This window comes from Rhinopithecus roxellana, chromosome 13 (assembly GCF_007565055.1).
Source record: "Rhinopithecus roxellana isolate Shanxi Qingling chromosome 13, ASM756505v1, whole genome shotgun sequence".
In the NCBI taxonomy this organism is placed as follows: Eukaryota; Metazoa; Chordata; class Mammalia; order Primates; family Cercopithecidae; genus Rhinopithecus; species Rhinopithecus roxellana.
Window position 1 is genome coordinate 7,209,101 of NC_044561.1, and position 26,226 is coordinate 7,235,326.

Consider the following 26,226-nt stretch of genomic DNA (forward strand, 5'->3'; position numbering starts at 1 on the left):
ATCAGAGAGGCAAGTCCTTTGGGTTTAACCTTCATGCCTCCCAGCCTCCCCAGGAAACCGCCAGGGACAGCTGGAGGCACGCACAGCCCATGTGAGCAAGTTTGTTAGGACTTGAAGGCTGGTGGTTGTTAGGGGTTCAGTGGGGACAAGGACAGGGAACTAGTTCTGGAGATGGGGTTTCTGGCAGAATGTTCCAAAAATAGGAACTAGCAGCCAAAGGACAATGTCAGAAATGACCAAGTCAGAAGTGGTCTGTGTCTGAGCTGGGAGAGGCAGCAGAGAGGATTGTGCTTTGATACACATGTGTAAATAAGCATGCCTGTTTTGTAGATGGGGAAGCTGGGGCAGAAATGGGGCAAAAACACAGGTTTTAAGCCTATCCTGGACAGACATGGTGGCTCATGCTTATAATCCCAACACGTTGGGAGGCCAAGGTGGGAAGCTCGCTTGAAGCTAGGCGCTCAAGACCAGCCTGGGCAATAAAGCAAGACCCCATGGTGTGCGCCTGTAGTCCCAGCTACTCAGAGACTGAGGCGGGAGGATCACTTGAGCCCAGAAGGTCAAGGCTGGAGTGAGCTATGTTTGGGCCACTGCACCCCAGCCTGGGTGACAGAGCAAGACCCTGCCTCCAAAAAAATAAAATAGGCCAGCCCTGCTGGGGCCGTGCTGGTGGCTGGACTCTGAGCTTCCCTCTGAGCCTTGGTCTCTCCTCACCAAAACCACTTGGGGGTGGAACTGACTCACATAGAGGCCCCTGCAGCTGGTCGGGCAGTGCCTGGGATGGACCAGGCAGGAGGAAGGTGGGCAACAGTAAAAATACACTGAGGCCCAGAGTCCAGGCTCCTAGTGTGCAGCCATCACTGGGGCCTAGGAGTGCCCACCCAGCCCTCCATCCACAAGAACTGAAACTGGACTCAGGGTATCACAGCATCCATTCAGTTTTTGGCTGGGTCCAGTGGCTCACGCCTGTAATCCCAGCACTTTGGAAAGCCGAGGTGGGAGGATCACTTGAGCTCAGGAGTTTGAGACCAGCTAGGGCAGCATAGTGAGACTCCCTTCTCTACTAAAAGAATGTATCTGGGTCAGGTGCAGTGGCTCACGCCTGTAATCCCAGCACTTTGGGAGGCTGAGGCAGGTGGATCACGAGGTCAGGAGATCAAGACCATCCTGGCTAACACGGTGAAACCTCGTCTCTACTAAAAAATACAAAAAAAATTGCTGGATGTGGGCGGGCACCTGTAGTCCCAGTTACTCTGGAGGCTGAGGCAGGAGAATGGCGTGAACTCAGGAGGCAGAGCTTGCAGTGAGCCGAAATCGCACCACTGCACTCCAGGCTGGGAGACACAGTGAGACTCCGTCTCAAAAAAAAAAAAAAAATGTATCCAGAGATCTGGCAGGAGATTCAGGGAAAATCACTGCAGCACTGTAACCCCATTTTCCTCCTCTGTAAAGTAGGGGTGGCATGGATGGTCTCCTTGAGTTGCTACAGGGTTGAAGGGGCACTGCTTGGGAGCTGTGAGGTGCTCCTGCTTCCACCTGGGGCCTGCACGAATCTTCCTGGCTCTGACCCCTGACCCAAGACTGGCTCAAGATGAGGGGTCAGTGGTCTGCACGGTGGAGGGAGAGAAATTTTGAGCCAACAGACTCTGTTCAAGGGACAGGAAAGGCCCTCATCCCCGCTGGCTTCCAGATCTCCCAGATAAGGAGAAATTAATGTTTGATCCAAGCTTCATTCCAGAGACGGATGAACCAGTTTACTGCTGCTGACTGAGAGGACACCCCACCCTTGCCATCGCACCTCACTGCCCTTTGGACTTGACACAGGACTTCTCCTGGACCCCATCGGTCCCACTGTCTCAGGCCCCTGTGCTCAGCATGGAACCGGGCAGCCGGGGTTTGGCCAGGCATGGTGGCTCACACCTGTAATCCCAGCACTTGGGGAGGCTGAGGCAGGCGGATCACCTGAGCTTGGGAGTTGGAGACCAGCCTGGTCAACATGGAGAAACCCCATTTCTACTAAAAAATACAAAATTATCCAAGTGTGGTGGTGCATGCTTGTAATCCCAGCTACTCAGGAGGCTGAGGCAGGAGAATCGTTTGAACCCAGAAGGCGGAGGTTGAGGTGAGCCGAGATCGCGCCATTGCACTCCAGCCTGGGCAACGACAGCGAAACTCCATCTCAAAAAAAAGAAAGAGAGAGAGAGAGAGAAAATTTACTTGTTCATTCATTCATCAAACATTGCTGAGAATGTGCCCTATGCAGGACACAGCAGGAGGAGGATTTGGGCCAGGCCTTGGAGAACGGGGGAATTCCATGGTGGAACGTGGAGCATGGGCACCCGAGGCAGTGGGCACAGCAAGTATAAAAAGAGCTTCAAGGCAGGGGTGGGGGCTTTGACTGTTGATACCAGAGTTGGAGGGCACTGCAAAAGTCCTCATCCTTGGAGCCACCGAGGGGCAAGAGAGAGCTGGGTGAGCTTGGGGACCTGTCAGTGTTCAGTGGGGCTGGTGCCAGGGAATGAGGTAAGAGAGGAATGAGGGGAGGTGGAGAGGTTGGTGGGAGCCGACTGGCCACCAGGGCCTTGCACACCGTGGTAGGAAGCGTGGGCTTTTAAAAAAATTTTTACTGTTTTTTTTTTTATTTTTATTTTTTGAGACGGAGTCTCACTCTGTCATCCAGGCTGGAGTGCAGTGGTGTGATCTCAGCTCATTGCAGCCTCCCCCTCCTGGGTTCAAGCGATTCTTCTGCCTCAGCCTCCTGAGTAGCTGGGACTACAGGTGCACGCCACCACGCATGGCTAATTTTTATATTTTTAGTAGAGATGGGGATTTCAGCATGTTGACCAGGATGGTCTTAATCTCCTGACCTTGTGATCCGCCCGCCTTGGCCTCTCAAAATACTGGGATTACAGGTGTGAGCCACTGCACCCGGCCCAGAGAAACTTTTTTAAAAAAGAAATGTCACACTGGCTTCTGGGTGGGGACAAATCAGAGTGACACATGAACAGGGAGACCCAGTAGGAGGCCGATCTCTGTAGAGGACAGGGTGTGAACACTAGGGTCCCATGGCCTGGGTTTAAAACCCAACTACCTACTCCCTGTGTCCTACCTGGAGGACGCTGGGTCTGTCTACCTGTCCATCTCGGCAGGGTCAGGCACTGTGCAGGTCCTGGGGTTACAGCTCACGTTTTGGTGGGCAGTTATTAAACTGCCTTGAGCCTCGCTTCATCTGAAGGTAATGGAGGTAATAACAGTACCCATCTGCCAGACCAGATGTGACAAATAATTTGAAATGTGTAAAATGCTTAGCACAGTCCCTGACATGTGGGAGCAATTGTTACTGTGTTAACTAGTTCAGGCATGAAAGTGTGGAGGGGGCCAATTGTGTGTGTCAGGGCTCAACCACACCCCCTAAAACTCATCTGCCAAAGTCTTAAGCTTTAGTGCCTCAGTAAGTGACTGTATTTGGAGACAGGCTGTTTAAAAGGGTAATTAAGGTAACCTGAGGTCGTTAGGGTGGGCCTTAATCCAATATGACTGGTGTCCCTATAACAAGAGGAGGTTAAGGCCGAATGCGGTGGCTCACGCCTGTAATCCCAGCACTTTGGGAGGCTGAGGCAGGCGGATCACCTGAGGTCAGGAGTTCGAGACCAGCCTGGCCAATGTGGAGAAACCCCGTCTCTATTAAAAATACAAAAAATTAGCCAAGCGTGGTGGCGCACACCTGTAATCCCAGCTACTCAGGAGGCTGAGGCAGGAGAATCGCTTGAACCCAGGAGACAGAGGTTTGGAGTGAGCCGAGATCGCACCATTGCACTCCTGGGCAACTGAGCCAGTCTCCTTCTCAAACAAACAAACTAACTAACTAACTAAATAAATAAATAACAAGAGGAGGTTGGTGGGCTGGGTGTGGTAGCTCACACCTGTAATCCTAGCACTTTGGGAGACTGAGGTGGGGGGATTGCGTGAGGTCAGTTCAAGACCAGCCTGGGAAACAAAGTGAGCTCCTGTCTCTAGAAAAAATTTAAAAATAAGCCAGGTGGCGGCCAGGCACAGTGGCTCACACCTGTAATCCCAGAACTTTGGGAGGCCGGGGCAGGTGGACGACGAGGTCAGGAGTTCAAGACCTGCCTGGCCAAGTGGTGAAACCCTGTCTCTACTAAAAAAAAAAAAAATTAGTCGGGCTTGGTGGTGGGCACCTGTAATCCCAGATACTCGGGAGGCTGAGGCAGAGAATTGCTTGAACCCAGGAGGTGGAGGTTGCAGTGAGCCAAGATCATGCCACTGCACTCCAGCCTGGTGACAGAGTGAGACTCTGTCTCAAGAAAAAAAAAAAAAAAAAAAAAAAAAGCCACGTGTGGTGACACATGCCTGTGATCCAAGCTTTCTGAGAGGCTGAGACAGGAGGATCACTTGAGCCCAGGAGCGACAGGCTGCAGTGAGCTATGATCGTGCCACTGGACTCCAGCCTGGGCAACAGAGAGAGACCCTGTCTCTTAACACATACACACACACACACACACACACACACAGGAAAGCCCACGTGAGGACACAGGGAGAAGACTGCCATCTGCAAGCCAGGAAGAGAGGGCTCAGAAAGAACCCTTGATCTTGATTAGCCAGCACCTTGATCTTAGACTTCCAGTCTCTGGAACTGTGAGAACGTGAATTTCTGTGTAAGCTGCCCAGTCTGCCTTACTCATTACAGCAACCCTAGAACACGAATACACTGTACCAGGCAGCAGTGGCAGCATCAGAATGGAAGAGGTGGGTTCCAGAGTCACTGGGAAGAGCCGTGTGCCCAGCACATAGTAGGCACTCAACAAACACCTGTTGAGTAAGTTTGGCTTCTATGTGAGAGGTGCCTGAAAGGAAAGAGATGGCCTGGAGGAGACAAGACTAGCCCAACAGAGCCCAGGGAGGGGGTGACGCCTGGGGACTGTGGGGGACCCTGCCGCTGCCCACCACCCCAGTCACAGGGCACATTCACACCCACGACTGCACTTCATCCCACCCTTCTGCAAGGGGGCCCCTGGAGTATCCCCATCTTCCTGAAAAAGAAACGGAAGGTAAGGACCACCGCAATGCGAATCAGAGCCAGGGCTGAACGTGGCTCTTCAGAGAGTCCTGTCAGGTGCGGCCCCTTGGGGTCACCAGGGAGGGCATGTTCTGCAGGACAGGCAGCTGGAAATGTGGGTCTGGAGCTTGGGAGACAGGTGGGGGCCCCTTAGAGCAAAGTGAGCATCCTCATCACAGAGCGAGGATAGACGGGTGAGCACCAGGCGGGGACTTGGGTTTCTCCACTGGGGTTTTGGTTTCTTGTTGTTTTAAAGTGACTGAATCTCTGGTCGGGCACGATGGTTCACACCTGTAATCCCAGTACTTTGGGAGACTGAGGCGGGTGGATCACCTGAGGTCAGGAGTTCGAGACCAGTCTGGCCAACATGGTAAAACCCCATCTCTACTCAAAAAACAAAAACAAAACAAAAACCAGCTGGGTGTGGTGGTACGTGCCTGTAATCCCAGCTATGCTGGGGGCTGAGGCAGGAGAACCGCTTGAACCCAAAAGACAGAGGTTGCAGTGAGTCGAGATCGCCCCACTGTACTTCAGCCTGGGCAACAGAGTAAGACTCCGTCTCCAAATAAATAAATACAGTGACTGAATCTCAAAGCACTGAAAAGCTTGGCTTCCGCAGACCTGGGACAGAGCCTCCACACTGAAAGCCAGCACTTGCTGCGGTGGGATTCCTGCAACTTCTCTGACTTCTAAAGAAAGGAGTCATGGAAACCAACCTCTTCAGTGTTTGGAGAGACATTTCTGGGTCAAGAATTTCCAGCCCATAAATTCCCCATGCTTTAGATTCAAAGGAGGTCTGCGAAGGGCTGGGCTTTGCTTAACCTTTCACGTCGCAAAACTTCCTGCTTCTCCGGCCTCGGACAAACATGTGCTCCGGGCCAGGGTTCAGAAGGATGGTCTGATGGGTCTAGATATATAAATGACCTCAAGTCAGACTGAAGCTGAGTGCTCTAGAAGTGGCCTAATCAAAAAGGAAACATTAAAAAAAATTTTTTTTTTAACTTTGGGCTGGGCACAGTGGCTCATGCCTGTAATCCTAGCACTTTGGAGGCCAATGCAGGAGGATCAATTGAGCCTAGGAGTTTCAGACTAGCCTGGAAAACATGGTGAAATCCCACCTCTATAAAAATACAAAAATTAACTGGGTGTGGTTGCCCCTGCCTGTAGTCCCAGCTACTAGAAAGGCTGAGGTGGGACAATCACTTGAGCCCAGGGAGGTCGAGGCTGCAGTGACCAGGGATCGTGCCACCGCACTCCAGCCTGGGCAATGCAGAGAGATCTTGTCTCAAAATAAAAAATTTAAAAAAAGAAAAAGAAAAAAGAAATAAACAAACAGGAAAGTGCACGTGGAGCAGCAAGGGACACTGGCAGGTGTCAGGCCCCCTTTTTTTCCTGTTTCCCCTCCATTGACACCAGCAATAGTCTCTCCCAAGTGAATTTCCCACAGTGAGTCATTTCTCCTGTACCTCCCCCTCTTCAGAATGAGCCAGACAAAAGTCAGCAATCTTTGAAGTAGACATTTGTTTATAAATTTTTTTTCTTTCCAGAACATGTTTTGGGCCTTTGCAGATTATTGTTTTAACATTTTCCTTCAAATGTTCTCTCCATATTTGGGCAAGGCAAGAGACAAGAGGAATTTTTGCTTTTTGGGTTTTTTTTTTTTTTTTTTTTTTTTTTAAATAAGAAACTGTAGGGTCTTGGAGAAAACAAGTTCCCAGGCCTCCTTCCTCTCACAAGTGATTCTGGGCTGGGCCTTGAGATCAACCCTGCCGAGGCTGGTGTGGTGGCTCACACTTGTAATCCCTGCACTTTGGGAGGCTGAGGTGTGGATCACTTGAGGACAGAAGTTTGAGACCAGCCTGGACAACATGGTGAAACGCTGTCTCTACCAAAAATACAAAAATTAGCCAGGTGTGGTGGTGCACGCCTGTAATCCCAGCTACTTGGAAGGCTGAGGCAGGAGAATGGCTTGAACCTGGGAGGCGAAGGTTGCAGTAAGCTGAGATCATGCCACTGCACTCCAGCCTGGGCGACAGAAAAAGACTCCGTCTCAAAAAAAAAAAAAAAATCAACCCTGCTGGCCTCTGATAAACTGCAGGTTCACAACCAGGTTCACAAACAATTGTTGAACAAGAAATGTCAGTCTATAAAAATTCTTGGAAGAAAACTGCAGCCCTGTTCCAGAGTTCCTTACCTCTGGGACATTTTCTGTGTGTTGAAGATAAGATATGATCATCTGCTCTGCACGTCAGGGCTGAGATGTGATCAAACTCCCTCCCCATTTTCTAGAAGGTAAACCGACACCCAAAGAGGGGAACAGTGCATTTGTGGCAGAGAACAGACTCTCTTCCCCAACACTTTTACTTTGAAAAATGTCAAACCTACAGAAACATTTCAAGAACACTACAGTAAGTACCCGTACTTATTTACCAATTGCTAGCATTACACTAAATTTGCTTTATCTCTTTTTCTCTTGAATCTCATATATGTGTTAGTTTCAGGTATCATGACACTTTATCCACATGCAAGCTGGGAGGATCCCTTGAGGCCAGGAGCTAGAGACAATACTGGGCAACATAGTGAGACCCCATCTCTACCAAAAAAAAAAAAAATTAGGGCTGGGCATGGTGGCTCATGCCTGTAATCCCAGCACTTTGGGAGGCCGAGGTGGGCGGATCACAAGGTCAGGAGTTCGAGACTATCCTGCTGAACATGGTGAAACCCCGTCTCTACTAAAAGTAAAAAGACTTAGCCAGGCGTGGTGACCGGTGCCTGTAGTCCCAGCTACTCGGGAGGCTGAGGCAGGAGAATGGTGTGAACCCGGGAGGCGGAGCTTGCAGTGAGCCGAGATTGTGCCACTGCACTCCAGCCTGGAGGACACAGCGAGAATCTGTCTCAAAAAAAAAACCAACCAACCAACAAACAAAAACGTAGCTCAGCCTAGTGGGGCATGCCTGCAGTCCCAGGGTTGCTTGAGCCCAGGAGGTCAAGACTACAGGGAACTATGATCATGCCACTTTGAGCTGTGATTAAAGCTGTGATCACACAGCCAGACCCTGTCTCTTAGAAAAAGAATAAAGAAAATCAACAGAAACTAATTAATCTCTGTATGACGTTGATGACATAACCCCACTTGCAGAAAAAGAATAAAATGATCTGAGTAACTACGGAGTGGGTTGTCCAGCGGTACCTCCTTAGTGGAGTACACTCTAAGAACTGGGAGGCGGCCGGGCGCGGTGACTCAACGCCTGTAATCCCAGCAGTTTGAGAGGCTAAGGCAGGTGGATCATTTGTGGTCAGGAGTTCGAGACCAGCCTGGCCACAGGGCAAAAACCCGTCGCTACTAAAAATACAAAAAAATTAGCCAGGCATGGTGGCATGTACCTGTTGTTCCAGCTACTCGGGTGGGTGGATGAGGCAGGAGAATCTCTTGAACCCAGGAGGTGGAGGCTGCAGTGAGCTGAGATCACCTCATCATACTCCAGCCTGGGCAATAGAGCAAAACTGTCTCAAAAAAAAAAAAAAAAAAAAAAGAAGGAAGGAAGGGCAAGGAAAGGAAAAAAAGAAAGAAAGAGAAAGAAAAGAAAGAAAAAAAAAGAAAGAAAGAAAGAAAGAGAAGAAAGAAGAAAAAGAAAGAAGAAAAAACGTAGGTCCACTGAGACAGACCTAGAAGCAGTAATACCCAGTTGCAAGAAGCACCTTGCCACTGTTAGATTCTAAACTCTGAAAGTCCCCAGTGCCCCTTGGAGAGATGGCTGACTCCAGAGTTGGGACAGGGAACGTCAAGAGGAGCCCGGGACATTTTATTGTGCCAGAAAGTAAAGAGGTGCTCAAAGAATGGTGGGAGCATGAAGGCAGCTAGCACAGAGTTGCTAGAAGGAGCTGCCAACAGCCAGGCCTGGGCACATTTGAGCACAAAATAAATAATGGAAGTCATACATTCAGCTTGTTTTTTTTTTTTTTTTTTTTTTTTTGAGACAGAGTCTCACTCTGTCACCCAGGCTGGAATACAGTGGCATGGCACGATCTCAACTCACTGCAACCTCCACCTCCTGGGTTCAAGCGATTCCCCTGCCTCAGTCTCTCAAGTAGCACTGATTAGAACTCACCATCAAGACCACGTCCTGCCCAAAAGGTTTAACTTGAATCTCATCAATAGGAAACCATCAGACAGACCCACATGGAGGGACTTTCTGCAAACCAGCTGGCCTGGATGGTTTGCAAATGTTCACATCATGAGAGACAGAAGCAAAGCAAAACAAAACAAAAGGCTGAGAACTGTCTGATGGTTTCCTATTGATGAGATTCAAGTTGAACCTTTTGGGCAGGACATGGATGTCCGAGTAGCTGGAACTACAAGTGCCCGCCACCACACCCAGCTAGATTTTTTTTTTTTTTTTTTTTTTTTAGTAGAGAAGTGGTTTCACTATGTTGGCCAGGCTGGTCTCGAACTCCTGATCTCGTGATCTGCACACCTCGGCCTCCCAAACTGCTTGGATTACAAGCGTGAGCCACCGTGTCCACCTAGGGAAAGATTTTTAGGGAACAAGGGCCAGGTGCGGTGGCTCACGCCTGTAATTCCAGCACTTTGGGAGACCGAGGCGGGAGGATCACGAGGTCAGGAAATCGAGACCATCCTGGCTAACACGGTGAAACCCTGTCTCTACTAAAAAAATACAAAAAATCAGCCGGGTGAGGTAGCCGGTGCCTGTAGTCCCAGCTACTTGAGAGGCTGAGGCAGGAGAATGGCTTGAATACGGGAGGCGGAGCTTGCAGTGAGCCGAGATCGCGCCACTGCACTCCATCCTTGGTGACAGAGCTAGATTTCATCTCAAAAAAAAAAAAAAAAAAAAAAAAGATTTTTAGGGAACAAGACATACATTAATCCAGAGATGCCAACTTTACCAAATGATGAAATGGAACGTCCTCAGTAAGGGAACACACTGACCCCATGTGCTTCCTCCATTCTGAATTCCAAATCTCCCTCATCCTACAGTGAGAATATGGGTGCTGGTACCACCAATCCTAGGATAATCCAAAGTTATTTCAGAATGGCTCCACCCTCCCCACTGCCAATAACAAACTCACTAGTGAGGTTTGGGGTTCTGTCACAGTTCTTACAGTGTACTCCACTAAGGAGGTACCGCTGCATAACCCAGCTCCGTAGTTACTCAGATCGTTTTATTCTTTTTTGCAAGTGGGGTTAAGTCATCAATGTCGTACAGAGATTAATTAGTTTCTGTTGATTTTCTTTATCCTTTTTCTAAGAGACAGGGTCTGGCTCTGTTATCACAACTCAAAGTGGCATGATCATAGTTCCCTGTAGCCTCGACCTCCTGGGCTCAAGCAATCCTGGGACTACAGGTATGCCCCACTAGGCTGAGCTAATTTTTTTTTTTTTTTTTTTGGTAGACATGGGGTCTCACTATGTTCCCCAGGATGGTCTCTAGCTCCTGGCCTCAAGGGATCCTCCCACCTTGACCTCCCAAAGTGTTGGAATTACAGGCATGAGCCTCCTTATCCCGCTTCTATTGGTTTTTCTCCTATCCTCGTTGACTTACTTTTCTTTCTTTTTTTTTTTTTTTCTTTTTGAGACGGAGTCTCGCTCTTTCTCCCAGGCCGGACTGCAGTGGAGCTATCTCGGCTCACTGTAAGCTTCGCCCCTGGGTTCACGCCATTCTCCAGCCTCAGCCTCCCGAGTAGCTGGGACTACAAGTGCCCGCCACCACGCCCGGCTAATTTTTTGTATTTTTAATGGAGACGGGGTTTCACCGTGTTAGCCAGGATGGCCTCGATCTCCTGACCTCGTGATCCACGTGCCTCGGCCTCCCAACGTGCTGGGATTACAGGCATGAACCTCCTTGCCCCGCTTCTATTGTTTTTTCCTCTTATCCTTGTTGACTTATTTTTATTTCTTAAATGTAAAATTGATTTAAGGTGCATCCAGAGATGTGCACAGGTTCTTGTGATGGAAGGAACCACGCAGCCCAGGTGAGGAGTCCGTCACAATTTTCAAACACCCCTTTAAGAGATAGGCATTAACACCGTGCTCCATCCCTTTGGAGGCAGCGCTGGGCTGAACCCAGGACTCCTGGGTTCCACCAGCCTCGGGGTTTCCAGGAGTCCAAGAGCGGCCAGGGGTTGAGTCCCTGTCCCCGTGCCCCTGACTACGTTCCAATACCTCCCCCGCACCCTCCCCCCGGCCTCCTGGGCCTTGGCTTGTGCTTGTGAACCGAAGGGGTCGTACTCGGGTCTCTGGATAGCTCCCAGGCCTGGACTGCGTTTTCCAGGATATCACCTTTACTGGCCAACCCATTTTGTTTCACAAGAGCCCAGTGAGTATTTGGCACGAAATAGAGCCTCCATAAATAGTTGTAGGAATTAGCGTCATTTTACAGTATGGAAACTGAGGCTCCAAGTGATAGTAACTTACCCCCAAGGTCTCATTGGTGAGAGACGTTGTGGAAGGGCTGCCCTGGCCTGAGCACACAGTAGGCGCTTTGATGCAGGCTCGGGAAGGTCCTGCCTGGTCGGATTGCGCCCTGGGGCACCGCGCACGAGTCGGGGAAGCCCCGGGCAGGGCCGTATGTAAATAGCGCGCGAGGAGGCCGCGGATTGGCCGGCCCGGGCGGGGGCGGGGCGCGCCGAGGGCCCCCGGCTGCCAGGTGCGCTGGCCGGGAGAGGTCAGGTGCCCGCGCCCGCCCGCTGGACCTCCCGCCCCGCGCTCTGCGGCTCCTTCCGGGCGATGCCTCCGCTCTGGGTCCTGCTGGCCCTCGGCTGCCTGCGGTTCGGCTCGGGTAGGCAGGGAAGGGCAGGAGGAGGCTGAGCTCAGAGAGAGGGGGCAACTGTGTCCTGAGGCGCCTGCCGCCTGGACCCTGATTTCTGGCGCTGGGGACCCAGATATTACTATTATGAATAATAGTGATAGCCAACGTTTACGTGCGTCCTCTGGTGGGAATCCGAGGGCTCACGGTTGGCTGCAGCCCTGCGATGTGTGTTGCAAGAGAGCAACATGCAGGGGGGCTGCGGGAGGGCAGAGAAGGGACTAGCCCCGGACCCATGGTGACACCTGGATGGGGGCAGATAGATATTTCGGCCGAGGAAGGCACATGGGCAAGGTCATGGAGGTGGGAGACAGCATTTGGCTGTCCTGGGAATTGCCAGTCCGTGGGACTGCCTGGAGTGTGGGATAAGGGGAGCCTGTGGAGGAAGGGGTGAGGCTGGAGACCCAATAAAGCAAAGCCCAGAACTTCAGGACCTCACTGCCTTTCCAGAGAGGCTGGACTTCGTCAGGGGGCGCTGGGGGACCATGGAAGGGCCATAGCAGGAGAACAAGACAGTCAGATTTGCATGTGGTGGGGACGGTGTTGTTACTAGGGTCCAGGTGAGGAAGTTGGGATGGAGGAGGGCTGGACCCATGGGGCGGAGAGGTGCTTGGGAGGGGCAATGGAGTTCTTGGCAACTGAGTGTCTGCAGCAGGGAGAGAAGGCAGCAGTTTGGCCCCACTGCCCCATTTCTGAGCAGGATGACTGGGCAGGGGGCAGAGTCTGAGACAGGTTATGCGGTGGCCCAGGGGTGGGTGAAGCCCAGGGCCTGGCACACAGCAGGTGGTCAGTAACTGCAAGCAGAGTGGGTGTGGACAGTTCTGCCGGGTGTGAGTTCCCATCCTCACTGCCTCCTCCAGCTGTGAACCTGCAGCCCCAACTGGCCAGTGTGACCTTCGCCACCAACAACCCCACACTTACCACTGTGGCCTTGGAAAAGCCTCTCTGCATGTTTGACAGCTCAGAGGCCCTCACTGGCACCCACGAGGTCTACCTGTACGTCCTGGTTGACTCAGGTAAGGGTCCTGCTTCCCTCTGGCTACTCCAAAAGGGGCTTTGACCTGTCTGCAGGGAGGAGGGAAGGAGGCAGGTACAGGAACCCTCCACGCCTATAGTCGTTTCATTAAACTACCCACTCTCTTTATTAGCATGCCCTGGCTTCCACTCTGGGCCAGCCCTTGGCTGGGTGCTGCAGTCACAGACCTGTCCTTGCCCTGCAGGGACATCCATTTAGTGAGAGAAGTAATAATACAAGCAATCACTGAGTACCTACACCATACTGGGCACTTTGCACACTGTAGAGCTAATATCTACAACCGGCTTGTAAGGTAGCTATTACCAATCCCCACGACAGAGCAGGGAATCAAGGCTCAGAGAGGTGGAATAAGCCCCTGGAGCTCCTGGAGCGGGAGAGTGAATCCTGATCTCTCTAGTCCCCAAGCCCAACATCCTTCCTGAGGCTTCGCAAGGTGGCTCGAGGCTGGTATTTTGGAGGCAACACCGTGGATTTGGACCTGCTGCTCTGGCCCAGCCCCGATCCCTTCCCTGAAGGGGATCCTGAGCTTCTGAGACAAGCCAGCATCAACTCTTGCATTTCTAGCAGCCAGTCATTTACAACAGCTCATTCAGGGCCATCATTTTCTTCTTTCAGCACATGTTTATTGACTATAAACTAAAGTGCCTGATCTCTGGGCACTGTGAGGAATTTCTCTCGCATTTCATAGAAGACTAGGGTCTGGAGAGGTAGAGTACGTTGTCCGAGGTCACCCATCTAGTAAGGAGGAGACCTGGGACCTGCCTCCACATTATTTCCCTTGGACATATGACCCTCCTTTCCCATTTTACACAACAGAAAATCCAGGGCTTTCAGCAATGAAGTGACAAAAGTCTGTTGGGAATGGGGGGTTGCAGGAATGTCACAAGATAAGGCGAGAGTCAGACACAGTGCCCAAAGCAGGGAGGTGATCCTTGTCCATCTCCCACATTGCACTGGGAAGGCAGAGACTAAGCTAGCCCCATGCCTGTGACCCCAGTGCCCAGCACAGGGCTGGGGCAGAAAGGATGATCGGGGCTTTTGATGAATAACTGAGTGAGTGCCGCTGAGCCGGAGTGGCCAGGAGCCTCACTTCCTGCACTGTCTCTGCAGCCGGCTCCAGGAATGCCTCAGTGCAAGACAGTGCCAAGATCCCACTGGACTCAACGTTCCTACAAACAGAGGGTGGGAGGACAGGTCCCTACAAAGCCGTGGCCTTTGACCTGATCCCCTGCAGTGACCTGCCCAGCCTGGATGCCGTTGGGGATGTGTCCCAGGCCTCACAGATCCTGAATGCATACCTGGTCAGGGTGGGCGCCAACAGGACCTGCCTGTGGGACCCCAACTTCCAGGGCCTCTGTAACCCACCCCTGTCGGCAGCCACGGAGTACAGGTGGGTGTAAACAAACTGCTACAGGAGAGCAGCGGTTCCCCAGTCCTGACAAGGGAGAGCAGGGGCAAAGCAGGAGCAGCCACATTTCTCGAGAGCTCATATGCTGAGCGCATCCCAGGTTCCAGGCAGGCCATGCTGAGCCTCAAGTTCAGAAGGACCCCTCTTGGACTGATGCTCTGCAACTACCGTCTTGAGGTTTTTTTTTTTTTTTTGAGACAGAATCTTGCCATCTCCCAGGCTGGAGTACAATGGCACGATCTCAGCTCACTGCAACCTTCACCTCCCAGGTTCACGCGATTCTCCTGCCTCAGCCTCCCGAGTAGCTGAGATTACAGGTGCATACCAGCACGCCCAGCTAATTTTTGGGGTTTTTAGTACAGATGAGATTTCACCATGTTGGTCAAGCTGGTCTCGAACCCCTGACCTCAAATGATCCACCTGCCTTGGCCTCCTCCATAGTGCTGGGATTACGGACGTGAGCCGCCATGCCCGGCCCATCTTGAAAGTCTTAATTGTTGAACAAGGGCCCACATTTTCATTTGGCTCTGGGCCCCACAAATTATGCAGCTGGCCCTGGCCCATCTACATATGTGGGAGTCACCCACCCAAACCCCTTCATCTTACAGGAAAGGAAACTGTGCCAGAGAGGGAAGCTTGCCTAGTGGAAAGCTGGGGCCCAGCGTGAACAGAAACCCTACCAAAGCCTTGCCATCCACAGCCTCAACGGAGTTTCGCTCTTGTTGCCCAGGCTGGAGTGCAATGGTGCAATCTTGGCTCACCACAACCTCCGCCTCCTGGGTTCAAGAGATTCTCCTGCCTCAGTCTCCCGAGTAGTTGGGATTACAGGCATGCGTCACCATGCCTGGCTAATTTTGTACTTTTAGTAAAGACAGGGTTTCTCCATGTTGGTCAGGCTGGTCTCAAACTCCCAACCTCAGGTGATCCGCCTGCCTCGGCCTCCCAAAGTGCTGGGCTTACAGGCATGAGCCCCCGCACCTGGCCTGGGTGAGACTTCAAGGATCTTCATTTTTATTTGCGTGTTAAGCTACAGGCTGTAGATGTGTTTGTCATCAGAACCTCCATCATTTTAAAGTGACTGTGTATGAGACCTTAGGTAGGCTGTGACTATTCTGTACTGTATTGCCCAGTCTTCTTTTGTGATTTGCAGGGTTTCTGCACTTAAAATATATCTCCTATACAAGGGCAGCAGGGTTTATGATGGATATTATTCCAGTTTTTTTTTTTTCTTTTTCTTTTCTTTTTTTTTTTTTTAGAGACAGGGTCTTGTTCTGTGTCCAGGCTAGAGGGTAGTGATGCAATCTCAGCTCACTGCACCCTCTGTCTCTGAGGGATCCTCTGGCCTTGGCCCCCCAAAGTGTTGGGATTATAGGTGTGAGCCACTGCATCCAGCCTCAGCTTTTTTTTTTTCTTTTTTCTTTCTTTCTTTTTTATTTATTTATATTTTTTTGAGACAGAGTCTTGCTCTGTTACCCAGGCTGGAGTGCAATGGTGCAATCTTGGCTCACTGCAACCTCTGCCTCCTGGGTTCAAGCAATTCTCCTGCCTCAGCCTCCTGAGTAGCTAGGATTACAGGTGCCTGTCACCATGTCCAGCTAATTTTTGTATTTTTAGTAGAGATGGGGTTTTGCCATGTTGGCCAGGCTGGTCCCGAACTCCTGACCTCAGGTGATCTGCCCATCTCAGCCTCCCAAAGTGTTGGGATTACAGGTGTAAGCCACCACGTCCAGCCTCAATCTTTTTCTTTTTAAGTTTTCTTTCTTTTTTTTTTTTTTTTTTTTTGAGATGGAGTCTCGCTCTGTCGCCCAGGCTGGAGTGAGTGCAGTGGCCGGATCTCAGCTCACTGCAAGCTCCGCCTCCCGGGTTCCCGCCATTCTTCTGCCTCAGCCCCCAGAGTAGCTGGGACTACAGGCACCTGCCACCTCGTCCGGCTAGATTTTTGTATTTTTTAGTAGAGACGGGGTTTCACCGTGTTAGCCAGGATGGTCTCGATCTCCTGACCTCGTGATCCGCCCGTCTCGGCCTGCCAAAGTGCTGGGATTACAGGCTTGAGCCACCGCGCCCGGCCTAAGTTTTCTTTATGATGCCAAGGAGTAGGCTTGGAGTAGCGGAAGGCAGAAATGCAAGGAAGACAGATGCATTAGTGCTCAGCAATGATACCACGTGTGTTACATGGAGGAAAGAAATGGAAGGGAGCTCTAAGAGGGAGCACCTAGAAGAGCGGTTTCTGACTCTGAAGGCTTCATGGATGGAGGAGGTGGCAGCTAAGCTGGGGAAGGGTACAGGGGGTCCTAGTGGCCAAGCTCAGCACTGTCCTGTTGCCCAGAGCCCACTCAGTAGCCATCTATATTTCCATCTCCTGGAAGGAACCCCCTACCGTCTCCCACCCCTAGGCCATCCTATGTCCCCCCACCGCCTCCCTGTGGCTGGGGCTCGCAGGAAGCATAAAAGTCACCCTGCCTCCATCTCCTTCCAGGTTCAAGTATGTCCTGGTCAATATGTCCACGGGCTTGGTAGAAGACCAGACCCCGTGGTCGGACCCCATCCGCACCAACCAGCGTAAGTGGTGGGCCGTGGTGGGGGTTATGCTCAAGGGGACCCGAGAAGGCAGGGCCAGGCACGGCGGTGAGAACCAAGGCTCATCTGTCCCTGTGAAAGCCTCCCAGGCCAGGCGGTGATGAGTAAAATGCTCCTTAAAGCCGTTGATCCAGGCCAGGTGTGGTGGCTCACACCTGTAATCCCAGCCTTTGGGAGGCTGAGGCAGGTGGATCACGAGGTCAGGAGATCGAGACCATCCTAGCTGACCCGGTGAAACCCCCATCTCTACTAAAAATACAAAAACAAAATTAACCGGGCGTGGTGGGGGCACCTGTAGTTCCAGCTACTCTGGAGGCTAAGGTGGGAGAATAGCGTGAACCCGGGAGGTGGATCTTGCAGTGAGCCAAGATTGCGCCACTGCATTCCAGCCTAGGCAAGAGAGTGAGACTCCATCTCAAAAAAAAATACAAAAATTAGCTGGGCGTGGTGGCACGTGCCTGTAATCCCAGCTACTTGGGAGGCTGAGGCAGGAGAATTGCTTGAACCAGGGAGTCAGAGGTTGCAGTGAGCCAAGATCATGCCACAGCACTCCAGCCTGGTGACAGAGCGAGACTCCATCTCAAAAAAAAAAAAAAAAAAAAAAAGGGTCGTTGAACCTGGAAGTTCCTCCTTCCTCCTTTCCATCCTTGAGGGCCAGGTGTGGGAACAGATCAAGATGGAGGCCTTGGTGGCATTTGGGCTGCGGATGGGTGTAAGTGGATCAAAGCTGGCCCATCCCTCCATCTCTCCAGCTCTTGCAGTGGGTTGGCCTCAAAGGCATGCGGAGCTGACCCGGCATTTAGGTCCTAGCCAGCCCCTTTGCTAAATCCTCATAGCAGCAAGCACCGGTGGCTAGGTGAGATGGCTCCAAGGCCTAAAACTAAGATGGTGAAGGCAGCAAGGAACCACTCTCCCTCCCTCACTCCTACTCCTTAGCACGTGTGGGCAGCTTTCCTGAGGGTGGAACACCAGGGTCCTGCCCTGTTCCTTGCTCAGCAGAGACCCGAAGTTTATACACAGAGTCGAGTCTGCTGAATGGCAGGGGTCACGCCAGGGACTTTGATGGTAATTTTGAGTGAATGATACGCTAACTTAAGACCCCCTCCCGCCACACCTTGGCCCCTAAGATGAGGCTGTCTGGCAGGATGGGTGTCAGGGGGCTGTGCATTTCACCTGCAGAGCCTCCTGCCGTGCCCATGTGCAGCCCCCAGGGGCATGGGGGGCTCCAAAAGGTTGCCTGAGGTCACACATAAGTGGGTGGTAGAAAGCCTTGTGTGTGTGTATGTGGGTGCCTGTGCCTGTTGTGGTATGTGTATGTGTGTGTGTTTGTGTTGTGTGTGGTGTGCAGTATCCGTATAATGTGTATGTAGTTTATGGTGGTGTGAGTGGTGCGTGAGTGTGAGAATGTGTGCGGTATGTGGTGTGTGGAGAGTATGTGAGGAATGTGGTGTGGGTGAGTGTGACAGTGTGTGGTGTATACCAGGGGTCCCCAACCCCTGGGCCACAGACCAGTACCAGTCCACGGTCTGTTAGTAAAGGGGCCGCACTGCAGGAGATGAGCATCTGCATTTGCAGCCGCTCCCTGTGGCTCGCATTACTGCCTAAGCTCCGCCTCCTGTCAGATCAGCAATGGCATTAGAGTGTCACAGGAGTGTGAACCCTGTTGTGAACTGCGCATGCCAGGGATCAGGTTGCATGCTGCTCATGAGAATCGAATGCCTGAGGATCTGTCACTGTCTCCCATCACCCCGGATGGGACTGTCTAGTTGCAGGAAAACAAGCTCAGGGCTCCCACTGATCCTACATGATGATGAGTTGTACAATCGTTTTATTACATATGGCAATGTAATAATAATAGAAATAAAGTGCACAATAAATGGAATGTGCTTGAATCATCCCAAAACCACCCCCAGCCCACTCCCATCTGCAGAAAACCTGTCTTTCATAAAACCGATCCCTGGTGCCAAAAAGGGTGGGGACTGCTGGTATATGTGGTGTGGGGTGGGGGTGTGTGGTATGTGTGGTTGGTGTGAGAGTAGATGTGGTGTATGAGTGTAGGTATGGGATGTGTGTGTGGGGGGTGTGGGTGGTGTATGTGGTGTGTGGTGGGGGTGTGTGTGAATATGAGGGTGTGTGTAGTTAGTGTGAGAGTATGTGTGGTGTGGTGAGAGTGTTTGGTGTGGGTGGTGTATGTGTGTGTGGGGTGTGTGGGGTGTGGTATGTATGGGAGAGTGTGTGGTGTGTGAGTTTGAGAATGTGTGTGGTGTGTGATATGTGTGGTATATGTATCGGTGGTGTGTGTGTGTGTGGTGTGCAGTATGTATGTATGAGCATATGTGTGGTGTCTGTAGTGCGTGTGTCAGTGTGAAAGTGTGGGAGTGTGAGCATGTATGGTATGTGTGGTGTATGTGAGAGTGTGTATGATGTGGTGTGTGTGGTATGTGTGTGGTGTGTGGAATGTGTGTGGCACATGGTACATGGTGTGTGTGGTATGTGGTGTGTGAGTGTGAGTTGGTGTGTGGTGTGAGTTGGTGTGTGTGGTATGTAGTATGTGGTGTGTGTGGTATGTGGTATGTGTCTGGTGTGTGGTGTGTGTGGTGTGTGGTGTGTGCGTGTGAGCATGTGTGGTGCGTGGTGTGTGGTGCATGGTGTGTGGTACATGATATGTGTCAGAGTGTGCATGAGTGTGATTTGGTGTGTGTCATGCGTGGTACATGGTGTGTGTGAGTTGTGTGTGTGTGTGGTATGTGTGGTATGTGGTGTGTGTGTGAATTGGTATGTGTGGTGTGTGGTATGTGTGTGGTGCGTGAGTTGGTGTGTGTGGTGTGTGGCGTGTGTGTGCTATGTGGTGTGTGACAGTGCATGTTTGTGTGTGTGTGTGGAGTATGTGAGAGTGTGTATTGTGTGTGTAGTGTGTGTGGTGTGAGAGTGTGGCAGTGTGTGTGTGAGTTTCAGTTGGTGTGTGGTGTGTGGTGTGGTATGTGAGTGTGAGAGTGTGTGTGAGTTGGTATGTGTGGTGTGTGGTGTGTGGTGTGTGGAGCATTGTGTGTGAGTTGGTATGTGTCGTGTGTGGTGTGTGTGTGAGTTGGTATGTGTGGTGTGTGGTATGTGTGGTGTGTGGTGTGTGTGTGAGTTGGTATGTGTGGTGTGTGGTGTGTGTGAGTTGGTATGTGTGGTGTGTGATGTGTGGTGTGTGGTGTGTGGAGCACTGTGTGTGAGTTGGTATGTGTGGTGTGTGGTGCGTGTGTGAGTTGGTATGTGTGGTGTGTGGTGTGTGAGTGTGGCAGTGTGTGTGAGTTGGTATGTGTGGTGTGTGGTGTGTGTGAGTTGGTATGTGTGGTGTGTGGTGTGTGGTGTGTGTGAGTTGGTATGTGTGGTGTGTGGTGTGTGTGTGAGTTGGTATGTGTGGTGTGTGGTGTGTGAGGGCAGCAGTGTGTGTGGCTGGGGTGACTCCTCCCATCTTCACTCCTGACTGCCCCTCCTGTGGCATTCCTACTCAGTGTGATTTCACTGAAACAGCCTTGGAACCCTTGGGACTAAGAGTCCTGAGCCCAAGACCAGCCTCTGCCCCTCCCTGCTGTGTGAGCCATTATGGACCTCGGTTTCCTCATCTGAGAAGAGGGAAGAAGAATTCTTGAAGGGCCTCCGCAGCAGGGTTCCTTTGGGGAACGCGGGCAGAAGCACAAGGCCCAGGTCGCGGGGCCTGTCTGGGGGACAGCATACACCTCAGGACCAGGCCGGCCCGGCTTGAGCCTGGATTCTGCATGTTCTTGGCTGGGGACTCAGGCTCCCTGAGCGCAGTGAGTGATCTCCAGGATGGGATCTCCAGGGAACCTACCTGGAACAGTAGCTGCAAGTGGCTGGCTGCAGTAGGACCTATACATCATCTGTTCACATCGTTCCAAAGGGTGAGGCCAGCCCCAGAAGAGTGACAGCCACCGTCCACCTGGCCCCGTCAGACCAGGGCCCTTTGCCTCATCTTTGTTTATAATCCATATGTCATCCATCTCACCAGAAGACTTGAGTCAGTTTTGTTTGTTTGTTTTTTGAGACGGAGTCTCGCTGTGTCGCCCAGGCTGGAATGCAGTGGCGCGATCTCGGCTCACTGCAAGCTCCGCCTCCCAGGTTCACGCCATTCTCCTGCCTTAGCCTCCGAGTAGCTGGGACTACAGGCGCCCGCCACCACGCCCGGCTAGTTTTTTGTATTTTTAGTAGAGATGGGGTTTCATCGTGTTAGCCAGGATGGTCTCAATCTCCTGACCTCGTGATCCGCCCGCCTCGGCCTCCCAAAGTGCTGGGATTACAGGCTTGAGCCACCGCGCCCAGCTTGAGTCAGTTTATGATTTAAAATTATGCAAAGTCCAGGCGCTCTGGTGGCTCACACCTGTAATCCCAACACATTGGGAGACTAAAGCAGGAGGATTGCTTGAGCCCAAGAGTTCAAGACCAGACTGGGCAACATGGTGAAACCCCATCTCTACAAAAAAAAAGTACAACAAATGAGATGGGTGTGGTGGCGTGCACCTGTAGTCCCAGCTGCTTGGGAGGCTGGGGTGGGAGGACTGCTTAAGCCTGGGAGTTTGAGGCTGCAGTGAGCCAGGATGGCGCCACTGCACTCATGCCTGGGTGACAGAGCAAGACTCTGTCTCAAAAACAATAACATAAAATAATGCAAAAAAAAAAAAAAGAAGAAGAAGAAAGAGTTAAAAGAGGAAGTGGCCAGGAACACATGAAAGAAAGCTGGGAAGTGGAATGTGGGGAAAACAAGGTAATTGTGCCTAAAACCTGAGAGAAGTTGCCGCACTGGGTCCCAGGGTCATCCCTGGATCCCCGGCAGCCAGGGCGGGGGAGACACCTGCCGCCTCCTGGGAGAAGGCGGAGGGTGGCGCTGTGTCTGGGGAGTAACTGGGCTGCATCCCACCACAGTCACCCCATACTCGGCGATCGACACGTGGCCAGGCCGGCGGAGCGGAGGCATGATCGTGATCACTTCCATCCTGGGCTCCCTGCCCTTCTTTCTACTTGTGGGTTTTGCTGGTGCCATTGTCCTCAGCCTAGTGTAAGTACCCAGCTGGGAGGGCTGAACCCCAGGGACACGCCAGACATTCGGCTTGCAGGGACTCAGCAGCAGGATCCTCCAAGGCAGGGGACAGCCTGGAAGGCAAGGAAGCTACCTTCTGCCCTGTGGGTGGGGTCTGGTGAAGAGGGAGCAGAGTGCTGGGATTTCAAAGCGGGAGGACCATCAAAGTCAAGTTGCTGAGCTGGGAAGGGTGGGGCTCAGCACCTGGGCTTTTGGGCAGATGGCCAATTCACATCTTAGCTCTGACACTTAGAGTTATGCAACCTTAAGTATGGCTTACTGTCCTTCTATTCTTCACTTTCCCCATCTGGAAAATGGAAATAATAAATATTAGTCATCTCACGGAGTTGTGAAGGTTGAGTGGAATAATCTCTATAAAGTCTCTAGAGCAGTGCCTGGGAACTCAACAAGTATTTGCTTTCATTGTCATTATAATACACCCACTTGCAGTACAGATGGGGAAACTGAGGCCCAGAGGGGGTCAGAGTGGTCCAAGGCGACACAGCCTGCAGACCAGAACCCAGAGTTGGGGTCCTAGAACCTGGGACTCGGGACTCCACTGACACCTCTGATCTGTGTCGGCTTTGGATGAGAGTGGCGTACCAGGGTTAGCAGGGCTGTGGGTGGGGAAGGCAGGTGAGCCCACAATCCACTAACCCCCAGGAAGACCAGGCAGCGGACAAACCAAGGTACCGTAGGAATCCAGAGGAGGGCAGGGCGGGTGCTGCCTGGAGCGTCAGGGTGACCTTCCTGCAGGAAGGGTCAGCGTGAGCAAACTCTCATTGGCAGAGTCCTACTCAGTGAGAGGCAGGGAGGCCCAGGGGACTTTGAAGACCGAGAGAGGTCCCAGTGTGGGTAGGGGTGGAGCAGATAGAAAAGTTTCTTGGAGTAAGTATAATTAAGTGGATACATGGAAACCAGGCAGGCAGGAAAAGATAGGTGGGGTGGGTGGAGATCGAATGAGGGAGGAGGCTGAGAACTTGCAACTCCCCAGGAGACCCGGAGTCCTCATCCAAAGCTGACACAAATTAGAGGTGTCAGTGGAGTCCCGAGTCCTGGGTTCTAGGTCCCCAACTCTGGGTTCTGGTCCCAGGCTGTGTCACCTTTGACATTTAATGACGAATGACTCTGACATTTAAGTTAATAAAAACAACAGATGATATCAGCCTCCCAGAAACTCTGCCTGGCTGTACCTGGGAGCAGTCAGAACATGGCAATGTCCCTCCTTCCTTTTGGGCAGTACCCTAATCTGGCATTGGAGAGCCCGTTATCTGAATGTAGCCCAGCTTTTCCATGTATCCCTCCTGCTATCCCCACTCTGTTCCGGCTCCAGCTGCACCAACGCTGATCTGCACTATTGCTCCAGATACTCCTCAGCCCTTCATGCTTCATACCTACTATGTGCTGACTCTACACCTGAATGCCTTTCTCTCCCCCAATATTCCTCTTTTTTTTTTTTTTTTTGAGACGGAGTTTCGTGCTTGTTGCCCAAGCTGGAGTGCAATGGTGCGATCTTGGCTCACTGCAACCTCCGCCTCCCAGGTTCAAGTGATTCTCCTGCCTCAGCCTCCTGAGTAGCTGGGATTACAGGCATGCACCACCATGCCCAGCTAATTTTTTTGTATTTTTAGTAGACAGGATTTCACCATGTTGGCCAGGCTGGTATTGAACTGCTGACCTCAGGCAATCCACCTGCCTCGGCCTCCCAAAGTACTGGGATTACAGATGTGAGCCACTGTGCCCAGCCCACACTCCTTCTTTAGGGCCACATGAGCTGCCGCCTCCTCCAGGAAGTCTTCCTGCAGCTCCGCCCTGCGCTTGTCCATGCTGCGTGGTCATTGTTGCAGTCAGTCTCCCCCTGCAACCTTAGCTCTTTGGGAACATGGGACAATGTTCTCAAATTGTCCAGCTCCCAGTAAGACCTATGCATTGTTCACATTGTTCCAAAAGGTGGACCTCTTCCTTATTCCTAGTGCCTGGCACAGAGTCAGTGCTCCAGAAAGATGGGTGGATTGAATTCATGTCTACGAAGACAACATCTGTGAGAGTGATATCTGACTATGAAGGTCCTCAAGCAGCTAAAGGAGTTTGGGTTTGCTCTGCTCCCCTAATCCTGGGTCTCTCCATCCCCTTGAACAGGGACACAGGGAGTTCTGATGGGGAAATGACTCACGACTCCCAGATCACTCAGGAGGCTGTTCCCAAGTCACTGGGGGACTCGGAGTCTTCCTACACGTCTGTGAACCGGGGGCCGCCGCTGGACAGGACTGAACCATATTCCAGCAAGCTCCAGGACTGAGCCCAGCGCCACCCCTGGGCTGCAGCATCCTCCTTTCTGGCCTTGCCCCAGTCCCTGCAACGGTGGTTGTCACACCCTGACTTCAGGGAAGGTGAAACGGGGCTTGTCCCTCCAACTGCACGAAAACCCTTAATAAAATCTTCCGATGATTTCTAGTTCAGTAACTACTTACGGAAGAATGAGTGAGAAGGTGTGTGAGTGAATGAGTCAATGTCAAACTGAGGGCTTGCATTGTTTCTCTACAGGGTGGGTGGGAGCAGGGGACTAATTTTCAGTCGAGGCTACGGCATGTGAGTTGCCGGGCAGTGGCACATGCGTGTAGTCCCAGGGACTCAGGAGGCTGAAGTGGGACGATCACTTGAGGCCAGGAGGATAGGGCTGCAATGAGCTATGATCGTGCCATTGCACTCCAGCCTGGGCAACACAGCAAGATACTGTGTCAAAAAACAGACAGGCTGGGTGCAGTGGCTCATGCCTGTAATCCCCGCACTTTGGGAGTCTGAGGTGGGTGGATCGCCTGAGGTCAGGAGTACAAGACCAGCCTGACCAACACGATGAAACCCTGTCTCTACTAAAAAATACAAAATTAGGCCGGGCGCGGTGGCTCAAGCCTGTAATCCCAGCACTTTGGGAGCCCGAGACAGGTGGATCACGAGGTCAGGAGATCGAGACCATCCTAGCTAACATGAAACCCCGTCTCTACTAAAAATACAAAAATTAGCCGGGCGAGGTGACGGGCGCCTGTAGTCCCAGCTACTTGGGAGGCTGAGGCAGGAGAATGGCGTAAACCCAGGAGGCGGAGCTTGCAGTGAGCTGAGATCCGGCCACTGTACTCCAGCCTGGGCGACAGAGCGAGACTCCGTCTCAAAAAAAAAAAAAAAATACAAAATTAGCCAGGCGTGGTGGCGCATGCCTGTAATCCCAGCTACTCGGGAGACTGAGGCAGGAGAATCTCTTGAACCCGGGAGGCGGAGGTTGCAGTGAGCGGAGATCGTGCCATTGCACTCCAGCCTGGGCGACAAGAACAAAACTCTGTGTCAAAAAACAAACAAACAAACAAGTTGGTTGACCCTCCCTTACCCCTGAAGCCTTTAGTCTCGGTCTTCTCATCTATAACATGGGCTGGTGGAAACAGTGAAATTCCGAGGCCATGGACGCCTGACTAGCAAAAGGGAAGAGCTGCCCAGCCCCCCTTTCCCAGGCCTCAGTGTACTCCCACTCCAGCAGGAAGACCGGAGGATGGTGAATGAGGCACAGCCACAGAAGCACCCCGATGGGCTGAGGCTGCCGGACGCCTGGGAGGGGGCACCGGGTCAGCCTGGGGGGTGAAGGGGCTGTCCCAGTCTAGGGTCTCCATTCAAAAGCTTCAGCTCTCTCTCCTGAGCCAGGCAGGAAGACTGCCTCCTCATTGAGTGTGCAAGACAAAATCACGGTCCGTCTTCCTGTTGCTGAAGGAAGATGTGGTTTGTCAGAGCAGGGTTGGTTACAGGTGGATGCCATCCAAGCGCTGCAAATACGACAGCCCAGGCAGGCTGGCACGTGCCCCAGGTGGACCAGATACTTACCCAGGACCACTGTTAAGCAATGAATGTTTGTGTCCCTCAACATTCATGGGTTGAAATCCTAACACTTGCTGTGATGGGATCTGGAGGCGGGACCTTTGGAAGGAGATGGGGCATGAAAGTGGAGCCCTCTTCCCACGTGTGAGGATACAGTGAGAAGTCTGCAGCGTGTAACACAGAAAGGGAACCTCATTAGAGCCCCCCCCATGCGGGCACCCCGATCCCAGATGTCCAGCTTCCAGACCTGTGAGAGAGAAATTTCTGTTGTTAACAAGCCACCCAGTCTGCAGTTCTTTCTTTCTTTTTTTTTTTTTCCTGAGATGGAATCTCACTCTGTTCATGAGGCTGGAGTGCAGTGGCACA

At 52.0% G+C, this 26,226-nt stretch overlaps 1 protein-coding gene across 1 annotated transcript; it reads left to right on the forward strand.

Moving 5' to 3' along the window:
- The first annotated feature begins 11,764 nt into the window (after nucleotides 1-11,764).
- On the forward strand, nucleotides 11,765-24,456 carry UPK3A (uroplakin 3A). Its single transcript, XM_010367944.2, has 6 exons — nucleotides 11,765-11,874; nucleotides 12,762-12,917; nucleotides 14,048-14,327; nucleotides 16,822-16,904; nucleotides 21,849-21,981; nucleotides 24,142-24,456. Exons 1-6 carry the CDS (start codon nucleotides 11,823-11,825, stop codon nucleotides 24,299-24,301), a joined length of 864 nt encoding a protein of 287 aa, XP_010366246.2. The 5' UTR covers nucleotides 11,765-11,822; the 3' UTR covers nucleotides 24,302-24,456.
- The last annotated feature ends 1,770 nt before the right edge of the window (nucleotides 24,457-26,226 follow it).

What these genes read in the sequence shown, in the direction of transcription:
- UPK3A (XM_010367944.2), top strand. Translation starts at nt 11,823, where the DNA reads ATGCCTCCGCTCTGGGTCCTGCTGGCCCTCGGCTGCCTGCGGTTCGGC. An exon ending in TCGGCAGCCACGGAGTACAG is followed by an intron (nt 14,328 to 16,821) that starts GTGGGTGTAAAC and finishes ATCTCCTTCCAG; the next exon opens with GTTCAAGTATGTCCTGGTCA. An exon ending in CCCCATCCGCACCAACCAGC is followed by an intron (nt 16,905 to 21,848) that starts GTAAGTGGTGGG and finishes ATCCCACCACAG; the next exon opens with TCACCCCATACTCGGCGATC.